Genomic DNA, 20,445 nt, shown 5'->3' on the forward strand with positions numbered 1-20,445 from the left:
GAAAAGCCTTGGGAAAAATTTGGTGTTTGGAGGCCACATTATCAGATTTTTTTTTAAACAGGAAAGAAGGCAAATCCCCTAATTAAGTACATTACAAAGTTTTAGAAGTTTCCATGCTTGGCCCAGTAATGAAAAAAATATGAATAAAAAAAATAAAATTACTCTTTAAAACAAACACATTACTCTTTAAGAGAAATAGACACACTTTTTTTTTAAAGAAATAGTTAGACACAGAGGACGAGTCAAGGGAGGACTTTTTGAGGATGAGTGTGATTGAGGCATGTTTGAAGCAAGAGGAGAAGACACCAGTTGTTAGTCATAGGTTGACGAGATGGGTTAGGGCTGGGATGAAGAATGAAGGATAAGATGGGATGGGTTCAGGTCAAGTGCACAAGTGGTGAGATATGATTTGAAGATTAGAGAGGAAAGTGGATCTTATGTAACGGTGGAGAAGCTGGTTTTGGAGGAGGAGGGCTGAGTAGTTATGAGGAGGGGCTGTGGGGACTGTAGGCCGAAGCTTTCTCTGATGTTATTAATCTTCTGCTTGAAGAATGAGGTAAAGTCTTCATCTGTTATGAGAGCTGAGGGACGGAGGAGAGAATTGAAAGTGTTTTGGGTTGTAAGATGGAAGATATGAGAGATGAGAAGTATGTTTGTTTTGCTGCAGTGAGTGTGGACTTGAAAGTGGTGAGGGACTGTTTGAATGTGATGATGTGCTTGTTGGAGTGGGCTCTATTTAATCCCCACTCAGCAACCCTGGAAGCCCGCCTCAGATCTTTAGTCAGGTTGGTGTGCCAGGGTTGCCTGTTGATTGTGCGAGCTTTGGTATGTGTGAGGAGGGGAGACTGATTCGAGAGCTGCAGCTGTTGTGGTTTTATATAAAGTGGCAGCAACATCTGCCCTGTGTAAGGAACCTATGTCTGCAAGAGTGAGAAGGGACTCAGAAAGTGAGTGTAAATCAAGGTGTTTGAGATTTCTGCAAAGGTGTGTAAGTTTGTGGAATGGTTAGAAGCTTAGAGACAGCTGAGTGGGAAGTGTCAATAGGGATGCTGAATAATTATTTCCAGTTGTGCTCAAACGTTTACATACCCCGGCAGAATTTTTGCTTTTTTGGCCTTTTTTCAGAGAATATGAATGATGACACAAAAACTTTTTCTTCACTCATGGTTAGTGGTTGGGTGAAGCCATTTATTGTCAAACTACTGTGTTTTCTCTTTTTAAATCATAATGACAACCCAAACATCCAAATGACTCTGATCAAAAGTTCACATACCCCATTTCTTAATACCGTGTATTGCCCCCTCTAACATCAATGACAGCTTGAAGTCTTTTGTGGTAGTTGTGGATGAGGTTCTTTATTTTCTCAGATGCTAAAGCTGCCCACTGTTCTTGGCAAAAAGCCTCCAGTTCCTATAAATTCCTGGGCTGTCTAGCATGAACTGCGTGCTTGAAATCTCCCCAGAGTGGTGCAATAATATTGAGGTAAGGAGACTGAGATGGCCACTCCAGAACCTTCACTTTGTTCTGCTGTAGCCAATGACAGGTCTACTTGGCCTTGTGTTTTGGATCGTTGTCATGTTGAAATGTCCAAGTACGTCCCATGTACAACTTCCACGATGATGAGTGCAAATTTTCCCCCATTATTTGCTGATAACGTGCTGCACTTATCTTTCCTTCAACTTTGATCAAGTTTCCCGTGCCTTTGTAGCTCACACATCCCCAAAACATCAGCGATCCACCTCCATGCTTTACAGTAGGAAAGGTGTTCCCTTCATCATAGGTCTTCTTGACCTCTCTCCAAATGTAACGTTTATGGTTGTGGCCAAAGTGTTCAATTTTGGTCTCATCACCTTGTTCCAGTAGTTTTGAGGCTTGTCTCTGTGCTGTTTTGCGTATTGTAGGCGAGATACTCTGTGGCATTTGCGCAGTAATGGCTTTCTTCTGGCGATTCGACCATGCAGCCGTTTTTCTTCAAGTGCCTCCTTATTGTGCGCATCTTGAAACAGCCACACCGCTAGTTTTCAGAGAGTCCAGTATTTCAGCTGATGTTATTTGTGGGTTTTTGTTTGCATCCCGAACAACTTTCCTGGCAGTTGTTTACGACATTTTTGTTGGTCTACCTGACCATGGTTTTGTTTTTATAGAGCCCCTGATTTTTCATTTGTTAATCACAGTTTAAACGCTGCTGACAGGCATTATCAATTCCTTATCCAATTATCTTTTTGTATCCCCTTCCTGTTTTATAAAGCTCATGGAATGTAATATACACCTGTTTATGTGGAAAATGCATTCATTCATCTATTATCTATATATATTTTATGTTCATTCCCCACCTATAAAGCTCATGGAATATAATATACACCTGTTTATACTGGATATGTGTTCATTCACATATCCCACGGTTTCCTGCAGCAGTGCTCCGGGTGCGCCGAACGCTTGTGGAGAAAATCTAATCTACTTGAAGATTTCATCCATTATAAGTTTATGCTTAAAGGGCCACTGTCACCCCCCCCCCCCAGCCGTTATAAACTAAAAGAGCCACCTTGTGCAGCAGTAATGCTGCAGTCTAACAAGGTGGCTCTTTTAGTTTTTGATTCATTTATTACCTCAATAAAGCGTTTTAAAAATTGGCCACAAATACCAGATATTGTACCTGGAGGCGGTCCGAATTGTCCTCTATCAATCTCCCAACTGCCGTCACTCTTCTCTTCAGGGGCGATGGTCGCCGCCCCCTGAGCGCTGTTGCTTCTTAAATCCGGCGCCTGCGCTGTGCGTGCCTGCCTGGGGCCCGCACTGTGTTATTCATTATGCACAGTGCGGGGCTGGGGTTCCTGGGCATGCGCACTGCGCTTGTCAGACGCTCCCCTGGTCCCCCGCCTTCCAGCATTGCCGGAATATACAGGTTTCATTGCCGACGTTTTGAACAGCCACAAAGAACAATGCTGGAAGGCGGGGGACCGGGGGAGCGTCTGACAAGCGCAGTGCGCATGCCCAGGAACCCCAGCCCCGCACTGTGCATAATGAATAACACAGTGCGGGGCGGGGATTCAGGAACAGGGTGGCCGCACTGCCCGCACCTGCGCAGTCAGGCACCCTGCATCTGAGCTGTGACTGACAATGAAGACTGCGCCTGTCCCAGGCAGGCACGCACAGCGCAGGCGCCGGATTTAAGAAGCAACAGCGCTCAGGGGGCGGCGACCATCGCCCCAGAAGAGAAGAGTGACGGCAGTTGGGAGATTGATAGAGGACGATTCGGACCGCCTCCAGGTACAATATCTGGTATTTGTGGCCAATTTTTAAAACGCTTTATTGAGGTAATAAATGAATCAAAAACTAAAAGAGCCACCTTGTTAGACTGCAGCATTACTGCTGCACAAGGTGGCTCTTTTAGTTTATAACGGCTGGGGGGGGGGTGACAGTGGCCCTTTAAAACATACAACTCTGCCCTTCACCTCTCCAAACAAACCTATTTCAACACCCTCATCACCTCACTGTTGAATAACCCTAAACGTCTCTTTGACACTTTTCATTATCTAGTAAATATAAAAGGGTGCACCCCTGTACTGATGATGATACAGGGTGCAAAACCTAGTCTGTAAGGCAAACTAGATGCAGCAAAAAAGAGAGAAGACTAGACTAATGATGGTATGCACACCCGAAAATTATAAAAAATCAGAAAACTTTTATTTTTACACCTCAAAAAAGACAGACACAGATAAAACCATTTAAAAGGGCCTAAGATATAGGACCGATAAGCGACACCCCTATATATCACAAATAAAGTATAGTAAAACCAAAAAAAGTTGTAATTATAATCAAATATATGCATAATATAATAGGCTGTACAGATATAAATAACAAAATGTCTCTTGCTCATAGGTTAAATAAGTCAAGTCTCCTAGTATTGAACCAAAACAAAAAGAATGTCATGACACACAATGTGCTGCAAACATATATACACACATAATTGAAACCCTATATAATAGGCATGACTATAATGAGTAACAGTGTTATCTAAGCATGCTCAATACCTGGAAAGCCCAAATACTAATATTCATATCACAATGTTAGGCTTGAATGTAGGCACAGACCCCACAATGATATATACGGCTATACATTAAATAACAGTATTGTCTGAGCATGCTAGGTACCTGGAAAGCCTAAGTCCCAATGTTCACATCACAATATTAGGCTGACACATAATCATAAACCCCACAAAGATGTATGTCCAAATACCTATGTGGACCTGGTCCAACAGAAATAGGCAGCAACTGATAACAGGTAAGGTGCAATTGCGCCTGGAGAAAGCAAGGTGGAGAGAAATAAGCCCACTCTAGGCAGATAAATACCACTCGAGCTGCGGGGGAGTGCAGCGGATTGAGGCGCCCAGGAGAGACAAGAGACGAGTGCAGCGCCCCAGAGTCCTGGTCGTTGCAGTACTGATGCTCTGCCGCTAAGGGGGGCTATGGTACGTCTGATGGCACTGAAGGAGTTCACCTGACCAGGTATCACAGACACCAATACACTTCACAGTCTGGCCTCCAGGGGGAGCTAAGGGTACTATGTATTAGGCCACTCCTCACAATCTGGTAAAACTGGGGGTTGGATAGGAAGTTAGAACAGAAGCTGACTGGGAATCGAACAGGCAACACCCTGTGGCAGAGGTTGTTGTGGGGAGAGACTCAGAGGGGTCGCTGTCAGGGGTGGGATCCTGACAGAGGCCTAGCGAACAGAGAGAACGTTACGGGACTGCGCCTGCACGAGATAGCGGCGGTGCCCTAAGAAAGGACAAGAAGCGAGGTTTATTGTGCTGAGTGAGAAACGAGATCAACGCAACAAGGAGAAATACCAGTAGGAGTCGTGCTGTAAGATGAGGCAACATCCTACTGAGGCGCGTAGCCGGTGGCCGGAACGCCGAGGAAGTACTAGGCTCCAAGCAATACTTCAAACCTACGGCAGGACAGTCAGCTATAGGCGGGCTGTCTCACACTAATCACCTACGAAGACACAGGGGGCAACAATAGGAGAAGGGCGACACTAGGGTCCAGGAAGAGCTCCGAGCCTACCCGTCATACGGGTGCGTCCTAGCCATATCATCTGGGGGACGAAGAAGAACATCAGAATCGAGTTGTGAGGGAACACGAGAAACAGACACAACAGTTGTGGGGACTATCCCGTAAGCACAGCAGGGGAGGACCGCAACACACAAGCGCTAGAAGGTAGGCACAGATTTCCACCTGCAAAGGGAACTCTGGAGGTGCCATCGGACCGGCCGGACTTGCGCAGCCTGGTTAACCGTATTCCGGACTGAGGATCCTGAAGCCTTCAGTAAAGAGGTAAAGAGACTGCAACCTGGTGTCTTCGTTATTTACTGTGACCAGCACTGCACCGCACTACCACCACCATCCACACCTTTCATTGGGCGCCCCTCAGCAGGGTCACGGACCGGGTCTAGCCACCGTGACAACCCCAGAGCAGAGACTCAGAGGCCAGGTACCGGGTACCCCTCGGCCCTGCGGCAGTGGGGGCGCTGCACAAGAATAAGGGGTGAGGCAAGAGCCCCACGCGTATTGCTGCAACAGCAGCTTCGTCAGGGTTCCCGTCCCTTTGCCCTGCTGTCACCTCTCACCTAACAAAAATATTCAACCTTTCCCTCACTTCCGGTATTTTTCCCTCCTCATTTAAGCATGCCATCATACATCCATTACTTAAAAAACCCTCCCTCGACCAAAACTGTGCCGCTAATTATAGACCTGTCTCTAATCTTCCCTTCATCTCTAAACTCCTCGAACGCCTGGGCCACTCCCCTCTTACCCGCTATCTCTCAGATAACTCTCTTCTCGACCCTCTACAATCTGGCTTCCGCTCTTTACACTCTACTGAAACTGCCCTCACTAAAGTCTCTAATGACCTACTAACAGCTAAATCTAATGGTCACTACTCCATGCTAATTCTCCTGGATCTCTCTGCAGCATTCGACACTGTGGATCATCAGCTCCTCCTCACTATGCTCTTCTCCATCAACCTCAAGGACACCGTTCTCTCCTGGTTCTCCTCCTATCTCTCTGACCGCTCCTTCACTGTATGTTTTGCTGGTTCCTCCTCCTCTCATCTTCCCCTTACTGTTGGGGTTCCTCAAGGATCAGTCCTAGGCCCCCTCCTCTTCTCCTTGTATACTGCCCCTATTTGATAAACAATCAGTAGATTTGGTTTCCAGTACCATCTCTATGCTGATGACACCCCATTATACACTTCTGCTCCTGACATCTCGCCTACCATTTTTAGAAAACACCAGTGATTGTCTTACCGCTGTCTCTAACATCATGTCCTCCCACTATCTGAAACTGAACCTGTCAAAAACTGAACTCCTCGTGTTCTCTCCCTCTACTAATCTACCTTTGCCTGACATTGCCATCTCCGTGTGTGGTTCCACCATTACTCCCAAGCAGCATGCCTTGGGGTCATACTTGATTCTGAGCTTTCATTCACCCCCCACATCCGATCATTGGCTCACTCTTGTTATCTGCAAGACTGCACCTCAAAAACATTTCAAGAATTCAACCTTTTCTTATTTTCGACTCTGCAAAAACTCTTACTTTTTCTCTTATTCATTCTCATCTGGACTATTGTAACTCTCTACTAATCGGCCTCCCTCTTACAAAACTCTTCCCGCTCCAATCTGTTTTGAATGCTGCAGCCAGGATCATATTCCTCATCAACTGTTACACCGATGCCTCTACCTTGTGCCAGTCATTACACTGGTTACCCATCCACTCCAGAATCCAGTACAAACTTATTACCCTCACCCACAAAGTACTCCATGGCTCAGCTCTACCCTACATCTCCTCCCTGGTCTCAATCTACCACCCTACCCGAGCTCTCCATTCTGCTAATCCTCAATAATCACAACCTCCCACTCCCGTCTCCAAGACTTTTCACGTGCTGCGCCGATTCTTTGGAATGCACTACCCAGGTTAATACGATTAATCCCCAATCCCCACAGTTTTAAGCGTGCCCTAAAAACGCATTTGTTCAGAATGGCCTACCGCCTCAACACATTAACCTAACTATCCCTGTGTTGTCCATTCAAAAAAACTTAAACCATAACCAGGTTCCTCGCATCATGTTCTCACACGCTTAATGCATTTAATAGCCCTCTGTGTCTGTACTGTTACATACCCTTTTCCTCATATCCCCTTTTCCTCATAGATTGTAAGCTTGCGAGCAGGGCCCTCACTCCTCTTGGTATCTGTTTTGATCTGTGTTTATTGTTATGCTGTAATGTCTATTGTCTGTACAAATCCCCTCTATAATGTAAAGTGCTGCAGAATATGTTGACGCTGTATAAATAAAAAATTATTATTATTATTCCACTATTCTCTACATATATTTCATGTTCGTTCCTCACCTATAAAACTCAGGGAATATAATATACACCGTTTTATATGGGATATGTGTTCGTTCCTCTATTGTCTACTTATATTTCATGTTTATTTCCCACCTATCAAGCACAGGGAATATAATATACACCTGTTTTTATGGGATCTATGTTGATTTCCTAATTGTCTACATATAATTTATGTTCATTTCATGTCCAAGATGCATAAGAAATCTACAATACCTCTCCATATCTTTGGAACTATAAGTTATGTTCATTCTTTTTATTTATTCCTTTTCTTCATTCTTTTTAGTAAGTCCTCTCCATGTGTCCCCTGCTTCTTAACACACGTTGAAATATTAGAAGGAAGAAGGGGACACCGATTGCGGTCACTTATGTGAACACTAATTAAACAGTTCAATTGTGTTAGGCTGCCGTCACACTAGCAGTATTTGGTCAGTATTTTCCATCAGTATTTGTAAGCCAAAACCAGGAGTGGGTGATAAATACAGAAGTGGTGCATATGTTTCTGTTATACTTTTCCTCTAATTGTTCCACTCCTGGTTTTGGCTTACAAATACTGATGGAAAATACTGACCAAATACTGCTAGTGTGACGGCAGCCTAAGTCAAAGTGATATGTCAGTCTTTTCAGAGCATTAATACAATAATATGGTGTGGAGAATTGGCCGAGATGAGACTAGTCCAGCACCACTCCAGGTGATTGACAGGTCTCTCACGAAGTACACACATGGCAGAGACCTGTCAATCACATAGGGTGACGCTGGGAGAAGCTGATTGGGGGCGGTGTTGGATTAGTCTAGTCTCTGGCTTTGGCCCCGGCCGGGTCTTCTAACATTATTTTCTGCCCAAACTGTGGAGCGTTTTAGAGAGAGGTATACAAAGTCCAATCAGGCAGGCTCTAATTCATGCCCCCACGGGTTTGGCAGCATGAATCAGGTGACAGGTTCTCCAAGTCAGCAGAATGTGCTGGCATTATCCAAGTATTGTAGGGAGTGACGGCTTCTGTTCGGGGAATGTTGTATATGACAATTATTTGATCTTTGGCAAAGCAAAGTGGAAACTATCACGCTGTGCGGGCTGCACTCGTGGAGAGGATGAGATCTGGAGAACATAAGTAAGGTTTTTATTCACATCAATGCATTTTGGGGTCAGACCCTGCACCGTTCTCAAGGTAAAAAAACAAGTATGGCACTTAGTCTATGTTCACACGTTGTTTATGCTACTTTGTTTCTGCAGACTAAACCTGCTGTCTTGGCAGTAAATAAGCTACTTACAAAAAACAGGTTTTGCTGAGCTTTTGCTGTCTCTTGTGCATGCTGATAAAGGTTAGTACCCCCTCCAAAAAAACTTATGATGCAACTTAGGTTTTTGCACCAATAATGCAGCAAAAACCTGATACCTGTGTTTTTTTGCGCAGCATTTTGGCACTTGCCCATTGCGTTCTATGGGTGGAGGGGGGTAAAAAAAAATCGCAAAAATGCTGAAAGAAGTTTTTCTTTCAAAAACTCGGCAGTTTTCCAATTTAGTCAGGAAGAAAAAACTATGTGTGCATGAGATTTCTGAAGTCTCATTGTTTAAAAGTTGCATAAAATGCAGCAAAAATAGGCAGCAAACACGGAACGTATGAACGTAGCCTTATACTGTCTGGATCTCATCCTGTGAGTGCAGCCCGCACATAGTGAGAATCTTCAATTTGCCAAACTTATCCTCCAGATACGGCACATCAGGCTTCTACCACTGTTGTGTCCTTACACAACCCTTACAGGTGACACCTACCATCATCACCCTCACCCCCATTCAGATCTTCCCAATTATTTGATCTTTGAATGACAACAATAAGTGGGTATCACAAAATCTAGATTGTGGATTTTATTATTGTGGTAATGAAATTGTTTGCTATTGACATTTGTATTGATAAACGCCTAAGCATGTTGTGAAAACGTTCTATTCTTTTACTCTCGTAGGTATGACTAGCTCTAGGCCATGAGTCTGAAGACTACTGGATCCCAAGAAGCCGATACCATGGACCCTAATGTTGGCGACTCATGTGAAATAGAGCCCCCTTTGGGGCACGATTGTGTCCAGCGCTCTGAAAGGCCACCTCCAGTTCATACTGGGGCAGACTGGAAAATTATCTTACACCTGCCAGAAATTGATACCTGGATAAGATGCACAGCTGAAAGAGTAAGAGGACTTACACAGTCTGTGCAAGAAGACCCTCAAAGCAAACATGTTGATGTGCATCTAATGCAACTCAAGGTGAGGACAGTAATACAGGCGAAAAATTCACTTTTCATTTTTTTCATGTTGTGTCTACAATATGCTCATTGCCAAGCGCAGACCAATACATTTCAGTGATGGAATCTAAAGCCAATAGCGTTCTTTTCAAGGAAGTGTCAGACACAGGACGTGAACGCATTGGTTCCAACAACCAAGATGTCAAATGTCTCCTATTCTCCAAAATTTGCTCACTTTACCAAGCATAACATCACACAATGTAAAGAGTTCGTAGTTGTAGGTTAGTGGTCATCAATGCTTGTCTAGGGCAGCAAGGCTTGTTCTTGTGTTTGATATCATTACTTTCCCTAAACTGTCGGACAACCCATTTGACAGAAAGGCCCATTTGGACAAGCCAAGAACTGGGGAACGAGCATTCATTAATATGAGCTCTCATTTCCAACTATCATCCGCCTGTCTATACAGATCAGCAATCACCCGACAAACAAGGAAAACTGTTATAAAACTCCAGCAGAACTCTATGGTTGTCATAGAATGATTGCTGTGAGCGCCGCCCGGTGGTCAGTACTCATAGCAAGTGAGTATTTCCGCTACACACAGGCGATCTGATCATCGCCTGTATGTAGCAGAGGCGATCAGACAACTGCAGCTTCTCGTCTCCCATGGAGAATATTGAAGCATGCAAAAAGTAAAAAAAAAATAAAAAAAAAATTTAAAAATATTTTAAAAAAATAAAAATAAAAGTTTAAATCACCCCCTTTAAAGTAAAACAATAGAACAAATTAAACATACACATAATAATAATCTTTATATAGCGCTAACATATTCCGCAGCGCTTCACAGGTTTGCACACATTATCATCACTGTCCCAGTTGGGGCTCACAATTTAAATTCCCTATCAGTATGTCTTTGGAATGTGGGAGGAAACCGGAGAACCCGGAGGAAACCCACGCAAGCACGGAGAGAACATACAAACTCTTTGCTGATGTTGTCCTTAGTGGGGTTTGAACCCAGGACTCCAGCGCTGCAAGGCTGCTGTGCTATCCACTGCGCCACCCTGCTGCCCTATTTGGTATTGCCGCGTTCAGAATCACCTAAACAATATAAAAAATAATTAACCTTATCATTAAACAGAGTAAGGAGAAAAAAAGTCAAAACGCCAGAATTACGTTTTTTTTTTTTTTTCTCTTTTTTCGTCTTTACAGCGTGGACCTATCTTTTTGTCGAGCCATACACATGACTTTTTCAATTCTTTTACATGGATAACCACTATCATTTAACCTTTTCTTTAAATCATTAAATTGTGTTTTGTCTTAAGTGTCTGACTTCGGATTCGGTGACATTGTATTCAGAGATTTAAGAAGGGACGGACTTGTAACAATTCACTGATTGTATTTGTAAATATTCCTTTGTTTCTTATCCGTGTCATCCCCACTAGTAAAATGAGCTCCACTGTTGACAATGCCATCAGTGTACATATTGTCACGTGTGTGCAATCATTTGCCGGTGAATACTGCAGTACAAAATGTGAGGATATTAAACAATTGACATCTACTCCGACAATTAGTTGGCTGACACCTCCATACACATTAGAGTGACTGCTAACCTTTCACTATTGATGGGTAGTCTAAGGAGGTGCTTCTGACCTGGAAATAATCTTTTTAGCCATCTGGGGGCATTTACAGTTTTGTAGAAGAGCTTCATCCCAATGATTACTGCTTCCATGATTTCTTGTATTAGAGTGCCATCTAGTGGCTACTGTTTAGTACTGCACATGGAAGCTGTATGATGCATTATTATAACCATTTACATTCATGTCCATGTCAAGCATCATCTTGGTACATTTTTTCTGTATCCCTTACGAGGGTCAGAGTGCAACTTGGAAATAACTCGAGGGTTATACAGTGAGGCATAAGACGGGATTGCAAGAAGAGAAGAGACAAATATAATTCACGGTCACTGAACCATTACTTGACGTTTTGAAGCAGAGCAGCAGCTGCCACAACTGAGGACTTGAGAAATCTTATACAGTATGAGAAGAGCTGCAATAAAAGTTCACATTTTTTTTTACCTCCATTGCTGTCTCCATACTGTCTGTACACTATGGGGGCTCATACACATGACTAACTAAAACACCTGAGGCCCGCTGTGGGTACGTACTCTACCTCCATGTGCCATAGTTTTTTCTCCTCATTCTGTAATAATTCATCTAAATAAATTCTGACCTTTTTACTAATGTATGGGGGATTAAAAGCAGCAGAAAAAAAAACACAGTTATACGTAGGAAGATGGACCAGAATAGTAGTCTCTCTTGCGTGTCCGGGACGGAACTGTCGGGACTGTCACCATTGTTGCCGGAAGAAGCACTTTCTGACCGGAGTAGACCTTTGCACCTGACTGCCGGGGCGGGTGTGATATAAAAAAGACTGCGCTCGTGAAAACTGGGCTTTTGGCGGGGCCCCAGCGTGTGCTACAGGAGAAGCAATTATCCAACGCCAATTGACAGGCCCGCTTTGCAGTGTACCATCCCCTGCACATACAGACTGTGTCTCTCTTGAGAAGGACTCCCCAATAATATCACTAACCGGTCGGTACATCTAACACCTGCGGTCTCTCTTGGAAACGCTGATCCGGCGTTGCACGCTGTTCGCAGCGGTGAGACTGCGGCCTGCAGTCCGGGACTTTGTACATCCTCAGCCGTGCAGCAGACCTTTCACTGTTCAGCAGCCTATTCCAGGATCACAAGGCCACGTGAAAGAAGACCAGGATACAGAGACAGTTCTACCCCTTCCTCCAGGACCGGCTCAGAGACTTCTTGCACTACCTATGGCGCCATCGTGGGATTTTCAAGCCACCATCGTCCAGGAACCAGAGACTGAAAAGTTAACCCGTTATTTCACCCGTTGTAGTTACTTTATTGCTATACACACATTGTGGGCCTGTATATTTACACCCCCTTACTCCCTGCGTGGAGTATTCACTGTTGAGATAATTATATATATAAAACTCGTTAACGCTTGCTCTGCCTCTTGCTCGTCACTGCATCCCGCGTTCCTGCTAGCATCTTACGATATGTGAACACGACCTGAATATCTAAGCAAAGTGGATGTCATTTCATGAAACCTGATTCCATACAGCTCATAGGTTACACAGAGATGGAAAACTCTGAGGTGCATGAGGCTTACTAAAGAGCATATCCAACCCTCATATCATGTGAAAAATGATTCCCTTTCTAACCAACTGGTTGATTTAGCAAACTCAGGCACAAACAGTTGAAGAAATGCTGAACGCAAGGGTGCTATTGCGATTATCTTCATGTTCGTGGATCCCATCTGGGCTTCCGTCTTAACCCGCCACACCAATCGAGATTTCCATTGCTTCCAATGGCCCCGGATTCAGCAGAATGTCCCGATTTATAATACTCCCCTATCTGCTCTGATGTCTTCATCGTAGTTCCTCCACGGGGATGGGGCCACGTTTCTGCTCTCACATAAATTAAATTAATCCATTCTCTACCTATGAGCCACAGCCCACAACAGTAAACACAGGGGAATTTGGTAATCTTGAGCTGTGTTGCAGTCAATGAACCTAGATGCAGATTATACAGCTCTGACAAAAATTAAGAGACCACCACATCAAATCCCTGTCATGGGCAGCCCAATCTCCAGACCTGAACCCCATTGAAAACCTCTGGAATGTAATCATGAGGATGATGGATAGTCACAAGCCATCAAACAAAGAAGAGCTGCTTACATTTTTGTGCCAGAAGCAGTGTGAAAGACTGGTGGAAAGCATGCCAAGACGCATGAAAGCTGTGATTAAAAATAATGGTTATTCCACAAAATATTGATTTCTGAACTCTTCCTGAGTTAAAATATTAGTATTGTTGTTTCTAAATGTTTATGAACTTGTTTTATTTACATTATTTGAGGACTGAAAACACTGGGTTTTTCATTTTGACCATTTTTCTTTGTCAGAAAAAAATACAAAATGTATTGCTTGGAAATTCGGAAACATGTTGTCAGAAGTTTATAGACTAAAAGAACAATTTACATTTTACTCAAAAATATACCTATAAAGAGAAAAATCAGACAAACTGAACATTTTGCAGCGGTCTCTTAATTTTTGCCAGAGCTGTACATGTACAGTACATAGAGATACATTGTATATAACAGTGTATTTTCCATGCCCTTTGTATACTAGAGGTGAATAAAAGGTCAGATATTTTTGTTCCTACAAAACTGCTAAAAATAATAAAAAGCAACTGAAAAAATATAATTATTTTCTTTTTTGAGTCTCTCCAGTACTCATAGTTACGTAGGTTGAAAAAAAACCGAGATCCCTCAAGTTCAACCTTTCTCCACCAATTGTTCATTTCAACACATTCAACTATAACCAGGAATGTTATGTGTGTTGAGGAAATCATCCAGCACTTTTTTAAAAACTGTTATAATGTTTGTCATTACTACCTCTTGTGGTCGGCATTCCACAGTCTGACTGTTCTAACTGTAAAGAACCCTTTCCTGTTAGGCTACTTTCACACTAGCGTTAACTGCAAACCGTCACAGATCGTCTTTTTGCCGAAATGCGTCAAAAAAAGTGAAAAACGTATACAACGCATACAGCATTTCGACGGATCCGTCGCAAATCCGCTAAACGGTTCTGTCGAAATACTGGATGCGTTGCATACGTTGCATCCGTTTTTACCATCCGTTGCATCCGTTTTTACGACGGATCCGTTTTTAAAATGGGAGGCTCCCAAATTTGATTGGCTACTGGAAAATATGGAAAACTATATAGTTACTGTTTTTACAGCCCATCTTTGAGGGTTTTAGTTTTGTGGCAGCGATGGAAGGTGTTCTTGGGAGGATTGCTAGTTTGGTTACCGACGTTATCTTTGAGACGAATCGCCTGGATATCATAGTGCGGGAGAAGGAGGCGGTAGCGGAAAGACGGAGGATGCTTCTGCAGCAACGGAGACGGAGACGACTGTGAATTCATCTGATTAATGAACTACGGATGACCCGGGGTGTCCAGTCCACTCTGTACCTGGAGTTGCGGCACAATCCACACAAATTCTACAATTACGTACGGATGAGGATGGAAAATTTTGACTTTTTGCTTCAAAAACTGGAGGATGTCATCCGAAGGCAGGACACAAGGATGAGGCTTGCCATCACACCGGCGGAGCGGCTGATGGTGACCCTGCGGTAAGCCTCTTTTTTTATGTCATTGCTCATATTTAATGTTATATTACATGCTGCAGACAATACTGCGCTGACATATTGCGTACCATTTTGTGCAGCATGTAATTTTAGTATTGTTTGAGGCCATTCCACTATTTTACATGTGTTCATGCAGGTTTTATTGTGTGTCCTGTCCTAAAAAAAATGTTCACAGTGCCATTTATTGAAACTTTACCAGGAAACCAAAAAAAAAAAAAAAGGTTGTTGGTCTGTGCAATTTATTCTAACATTTTTTTTTTTTTTTGCCAGCTTCCTAGCTACGGGTGAATCTCTGACTTCGCTCCATTACCAATTCCGGCTGGGCATTTCCACTATTTCCGGAATAGTGAAGGAGACATGTCGGGCTATTTGGACCACTTTACAGCCAGAGTATATCCCCCAACCATCCATGGACATCTGGTTGAGAAGTGCAGAACAGTTTCAGCAAATTTGCCATTTCCCAAATTGTGTTGGTGCCTTTGACGGGAAACACATAAGGATTGCGAAACCGGCAGGAACAGGCTCTGAGTACTACAATTACAAGAAATATTTCTCCATAGTACTCATGGCTATTGCAGACGCCAACTGCAAGTTCCTTGCTGTGGACATAGGAGCCTGTGGACGGTCCAACGATTCTCAAGTTTTTAAAAACTCTCCAATGGGTCGTTGCCTTTATGGAGAGACATACGATTTCCCGCCAGCCAGACCACTGCCAGGAACAAGTGAACCAGCCATGCAATATGTTTGTGTAGGTGATGAAGCGTTTCAACTCTCGCCGCACCTACTGAAACCGTATAGTAGCCGGAACTTAAACCGTACCAAACGGGTCTTTAATTACCGGCTTACTAGAGCAAGAAGAGTAGTCGAGTGTTCTTTTGGTATATTGACGGCGAAGTGGAGAGTTCTGCTGACGGCAATCAAACTGCAAACCAAAACTGTAGACGAGGTTGTTAAGGCATGTGTGGTGCTCCATAACTTTGTCCTTTCAAAGGAGCCCGTTTCCTTGGATGATGAAGAATTGGAGACAACCTTGTGGGATTACCGCAGCAGCTCTGTTCGCTCCACAGGTTCTGTTACCAGGATCAGGGACCAGTTTGCGGATTATTTTGTGTCACCTGTCGGGCGGATTCCATGGCAAGACATGATTGTGTGACATGTTTTCCATGTGTTTTGTTTATGTAAAAAATGTGTTTCTCCCCCACCCCCCAAAAAAAAAAAAAAAAGTCCAAAAGCGTGGTTTTCTTGGTAATAAAACCAATATGTTATACCTTTCACGTCTGGTGTTTATTTTTATTTTACGTTTTTTATTAGTTACCATATTACCTTAATGAATCCACACACACAAAGAGTAGAATTTAAATCATACTTAATTTTATTTATTTTTTTTAATTTTTTTTTTGCCAAAAAAATAGAAATATATTCAATTTTTTTTATAAAATTAACAAACTTTAACATTCTAGCATGTTACAAATCATCAAACTGTGGGGTGGAGATACAAGGGGAGGAGGGGCTGGAAGGTTGGACCACGTCGATAGGTGGGGAAACCCTACTTGGTTGGGGTGCAGTGGAAGGGGGGGTAAAAGCAGGAGGCTGACCAGAGGGGGGTGGTGTTGGGGTAGGGGAAATACTTACTGGGGAAGGAAAGCTGGGCAAGGAAGAAAACATTGGGGAAGAAATTTGGTTTGGGGGCCGGGATGGGTATGGGGACTGGGTTGGGTATGGGGACTGGGTTGGGTATTGGGACTGGGTTGGGTATTGGGACTGGCGTGGGGTTTGGGGCTGGGTTTGGTAATGGGGCTGGCATGGGGATTGGGGCTGGGTTTGGTATTGGGGCTGGTGTGCGTATTGGGGCTGGGTTTGGTAATGGGGGGTATGGTGTGGTAATGGGGGGTATGGTGTGGAAATGGGGCCAGGGGTGGGGCATGGTGTGGAAATGGGGCCTGGGGTGGAATTGTAGTGGATGTGTGGGGAGGTGTGGGGGTAGATTGGGGTTCGTGAAGGGCCTTCAGTAGAGCATTATGGCAGGTATTCATTACCCGCATCTGTTGCTCAAAAGAAAGCTTTTCCATGCTCCTGAGCATGGATTGAAAAAAAAGATTGGCCGGAGACTGACTTACATCTGAATGCAGCCTATCCAAGCGACTGCTGGTTTCCTGGCTTGTTTCACTGATGCGTGATTGCACCATGTTGAAACCAGCAGTCACTTGCTCTCTTAAAATTTTGAAAGAGCTTTGGAAGGATGCATTCAGATGTAAGAACTCAGGAGCATAACTCCTTTCCTGACCCCTCTGTTGCTGCCGCCACGAACCTAATGGTGGTCTAGAGGTGGCAGGATCAGAGGGGTGGGGTAAAGGGAACGCTATCTGTTGAGCATCAGATTCGAGCAAGGAAGGCTGCAATAATGCTCCACTGCTTGGGGCGGATGAAGTGGAGGGGACAGAGGGGTCAGAGGTGTGGGGCCTACCGACGTGGCCCTCGGTGGCGGACTCAGGAGGTATCGCTCCAGAGGGCGCAGAGGAAGATGCAGGCACCCAGTGGCTGGAGAAGGTGCTGTGAAAGAAAAAACAAAAACAATTAATATATTGATATGTAAAAGCCCTGACTGAAACCAAACTAAGTTAGACAGGTTAACATGGTTATTAGTGGGCTGTAGAATACTTACACTCTGCTCAGCATGGTTCGCCTCAGGAAGGAGAGGGCCGGGCCATATTTATACCTGCTCCTCTTCCTTCCTGCTGAGCCACTCGGGGCCTGCATCTCCGCGTTAAATTCCCTCTTAAAGCGATCCCTCAGTGACCGCCACCGCTTCCTAACCTTTCCACCTGTGAAGACAAGAATGAAAAGAAAGAAAAAAAATTGGTAAATGCAATACATTACATTCAGCTCAAAACATCACTGAAAAGTGAATACTTACATAGTTTGCTCTGCTGCTGTGGATGAAGGTCCTCCCACCTCGGAAAGATGTTCTGGCATACTTCCTCCCAGAGCCGACGGGTGACACTGGTATCAGCATGCCTGCGGTCAGCCATGTTCCACAGCGGCTCCCGCTCGTGAACCTCCTCAATGAGACTGTCGATGTCAATATCATCATCAAAGTCTTCGGCGGGAGCACGCTGTGAAGCCTGTGCAAAAAAAAAAGTAGAAAAACAAAAAAATTAGTACACTGAAACACAAAAGCACCAATAGAATCCCCCCCCCAAAAAAAAACTCACTGATGGCCGACCGCGGCGACGATTCCGCCGACTCTGGGAGCGGCTGGGAGAACCTTCACGGTTTGCTGACTGTTCAGCAGCAGCAGCAGGAGACTGAAATAAAGGAAACAAATTCTCTGTAATGTAGGCATATGTTTTCTGTGTTTAGTTATGTATGAAAATCTGTTTTGTGTATGGTGCAGTGTGATGTGCGAAGCAACTGTTTCACCACTACTTACACTTGGTTCCTCCTCCACTTGCATCTCTCCACCTGTCTCGCCCCCTTCTGACAGCTCCTCATCTGATTCAGCTTCCTGTTTAAACATAATTTATGCATGTAGTGATCAACAAAAGTGTAAATTAAAAAACCCCAAAAAACAAACAAACATTTTTTGTGTTAACTTACCGATACACGCTGTTGCTGTGGAGGAGGGCTGTCAGAAGAGGACATTGTTGCGTTAGCCAGGCGGCTGTGGTCCTGGGGTCTCTGTAAGTTAAAAGACACTTGCAATCTGCTCTACACATTGAAGTAGCAGATTTGGGGTCTTCAAAACTTACTTTTCAAGATTTGTGGCTGTGGTCCTGGTGGGCTGGTCCTGGTGGGGAACCAGGGCCGGACTGGCCATCGGGCAGTTCTGGCAAATGCCAGAAGGGCCGGTGGCAGTAGTGGGCCGCTCAAGTGTGCCGCTGTCGGCACACTCTCCCCGCAGTCGGCACACTCTCCCCGCTGTCGGCGCACTCCCGGCCCCGCATTCAACTATACCGGCGTCATAGACGCCGGTACAGTTGAATGCAATTATGGAAGAGAGAGCGTCTGCTGACGCTTCCTCTCCCATCATTCCCCGCTCTGCCTGCCGCTGACACTGCGGGTGCGCGATGACGTCATATCATCGCGCACCTGCTGTGTGACCGGGCGGGCAGACTGCAGCTGCTGAGACCGGAGCCAGAGCAGCGCGGGGCAGGAGGAAAGGTGAGTAGAGTGTTTTTTGTTTTTTTTTATCAATGAGTGATGACTGGATTGTGGAGCTATTGGGGGGAGGGGGGGTGTGCTGCATTCCATTCTATGGGCCTCTGCTGCATTATATTCTATGGGGCTGGCTGCATTCCATTCTATGGGCCTCTGCTGCATTATATTCTATGGGCCTGTGCTGCATTCCATTCTATGGGCCTCTGCTGCATTATATTCTATGGGCCTGTGCTGCATTCCATTCTATGGGCCTCTGCTGTATTATATTCTATGGGCCTGTGCTGCATTCCATTCTATGGGCCTCTGCTGCATTATATTCTATGGGGCTGGCTGCATTCCATTCTATGGGCCTCTGCTGCATTATATTCTATGGGGCTGGCTGCATTCCATTCTATGGGCCTCTGCTGCATTATATTCTATGGGGCTGTGCTGCATTCCATTCTATGGACCTGTGCTGCATTATATTCTATGGGCCTGTGCTGCATTATATTCTATGGGCCTGTGCTGCATTATATTCTATGGGGCTGTGCTGCATTATATTCTATGGGGCTGTGCTGCATTACACTCTATGGGCCTGTGCTGCATTATATTCTATGGGCCTGTGCTGCATTGTATTCTATGGGCCTGTGCTGCATTCCATTCTATGGGCCTGTGCTGCATTATATTCTATGGGCCTGTGCTGCATTGTATTCTATGGGCCTGTGCTGCATTCCATTCTATGGGCCTGTGCTGCATTCCATTCTATGGGCCTGTGCTGCATTCCATTCTATGGGCCTGTGCTGCATTATATTCTATGGGCCTGTGCTGCATTCAAGGCCGGACTGGGACTAAAATTCAGCCCTGGCATTTGAAGTCACACAGGCCCACTTGTCACATGGTGACTGTATAATATCTTTGTACACTTGTAGGCTACAAGAAGTGAGGGGAGTGTAACACGACTATATAACATATAATTACAGCTGTATCCAGCATTACAGCTCAGCCCCCATAGAATGTAATACAGCACAGCCCCCATAGAATGTAATGCTGCACAGCCCCCATAGACTATAATACAGCACAGCCCCATAGAATGTAATACAGCACAGCACCCATAGAATGTAATACAGCACAGCCCCCATAGAATGTAATACAGCCAGCCCCCGTAGACTATAGTACAGCACAGCCCCATAGAATGTAATGCAGCACAGCCCCATAGAATGTAATGCTGCACAGCCCCCATAGAATGTAATGCAGCACAGCCCCCATAGAATGTAATACAGCACAGCCCCCATAGAATGTAATACAGCCAGCCCCCATAGACTATAATACAGCACAGCCCCATAGAATGTAATGCAGCACAGCCCCATAGAATGTAATGCTGCACAGCCCCCATAGAATGGAATGCAGCACAGCCCCCATAGAATGTAATGCAGCACAGCCCCAT

The 20,445-nt window shown here is 44.6% G+C and overlaps 1 protein-coding gene across 2 annotated transcripts in view; it reads left to right on the forward strand.

Moving 5' to 3' along the window:
* AKAP6 (A-kinase anchoring protein 6) overlaps positions 1–20,445 on the forward strand; it is a 633,848-nt gene that overhangs the window by 105,522 nt on the left and 507,881 nt on the right. For both annotated transcript variants that reach the window (XM_077261103.1, XM_077261107.1), the window contains exon 2: positions 9,366–9,660. In XM_077261103.1, the coding sequence (XP_077117218.1) occupies positions 9,385–9,660 (276 nt within the window). In that variant the 5' untranslated portion in view covers positions 9,366–9,384. The remainder of the gene's footprint in view (positions 1–9,365; positions 9,661–20,445) is intronic.

Source organism: Ranitomeya variabilis, chromosome 1 (genome assembly GCF_051348905.1).
Source record: "Ranitomeya variabilis isolate aRanVar5 chromosome 1, aRanVar5.hap1, whole genome shotgun sequence".
Lineage (NCBI taxonomy): Eukaryota > Metazoa > Chordata > Amphibia > Anura > Dendrobatidae > Ranitomeya > Ranitomeya variabilis.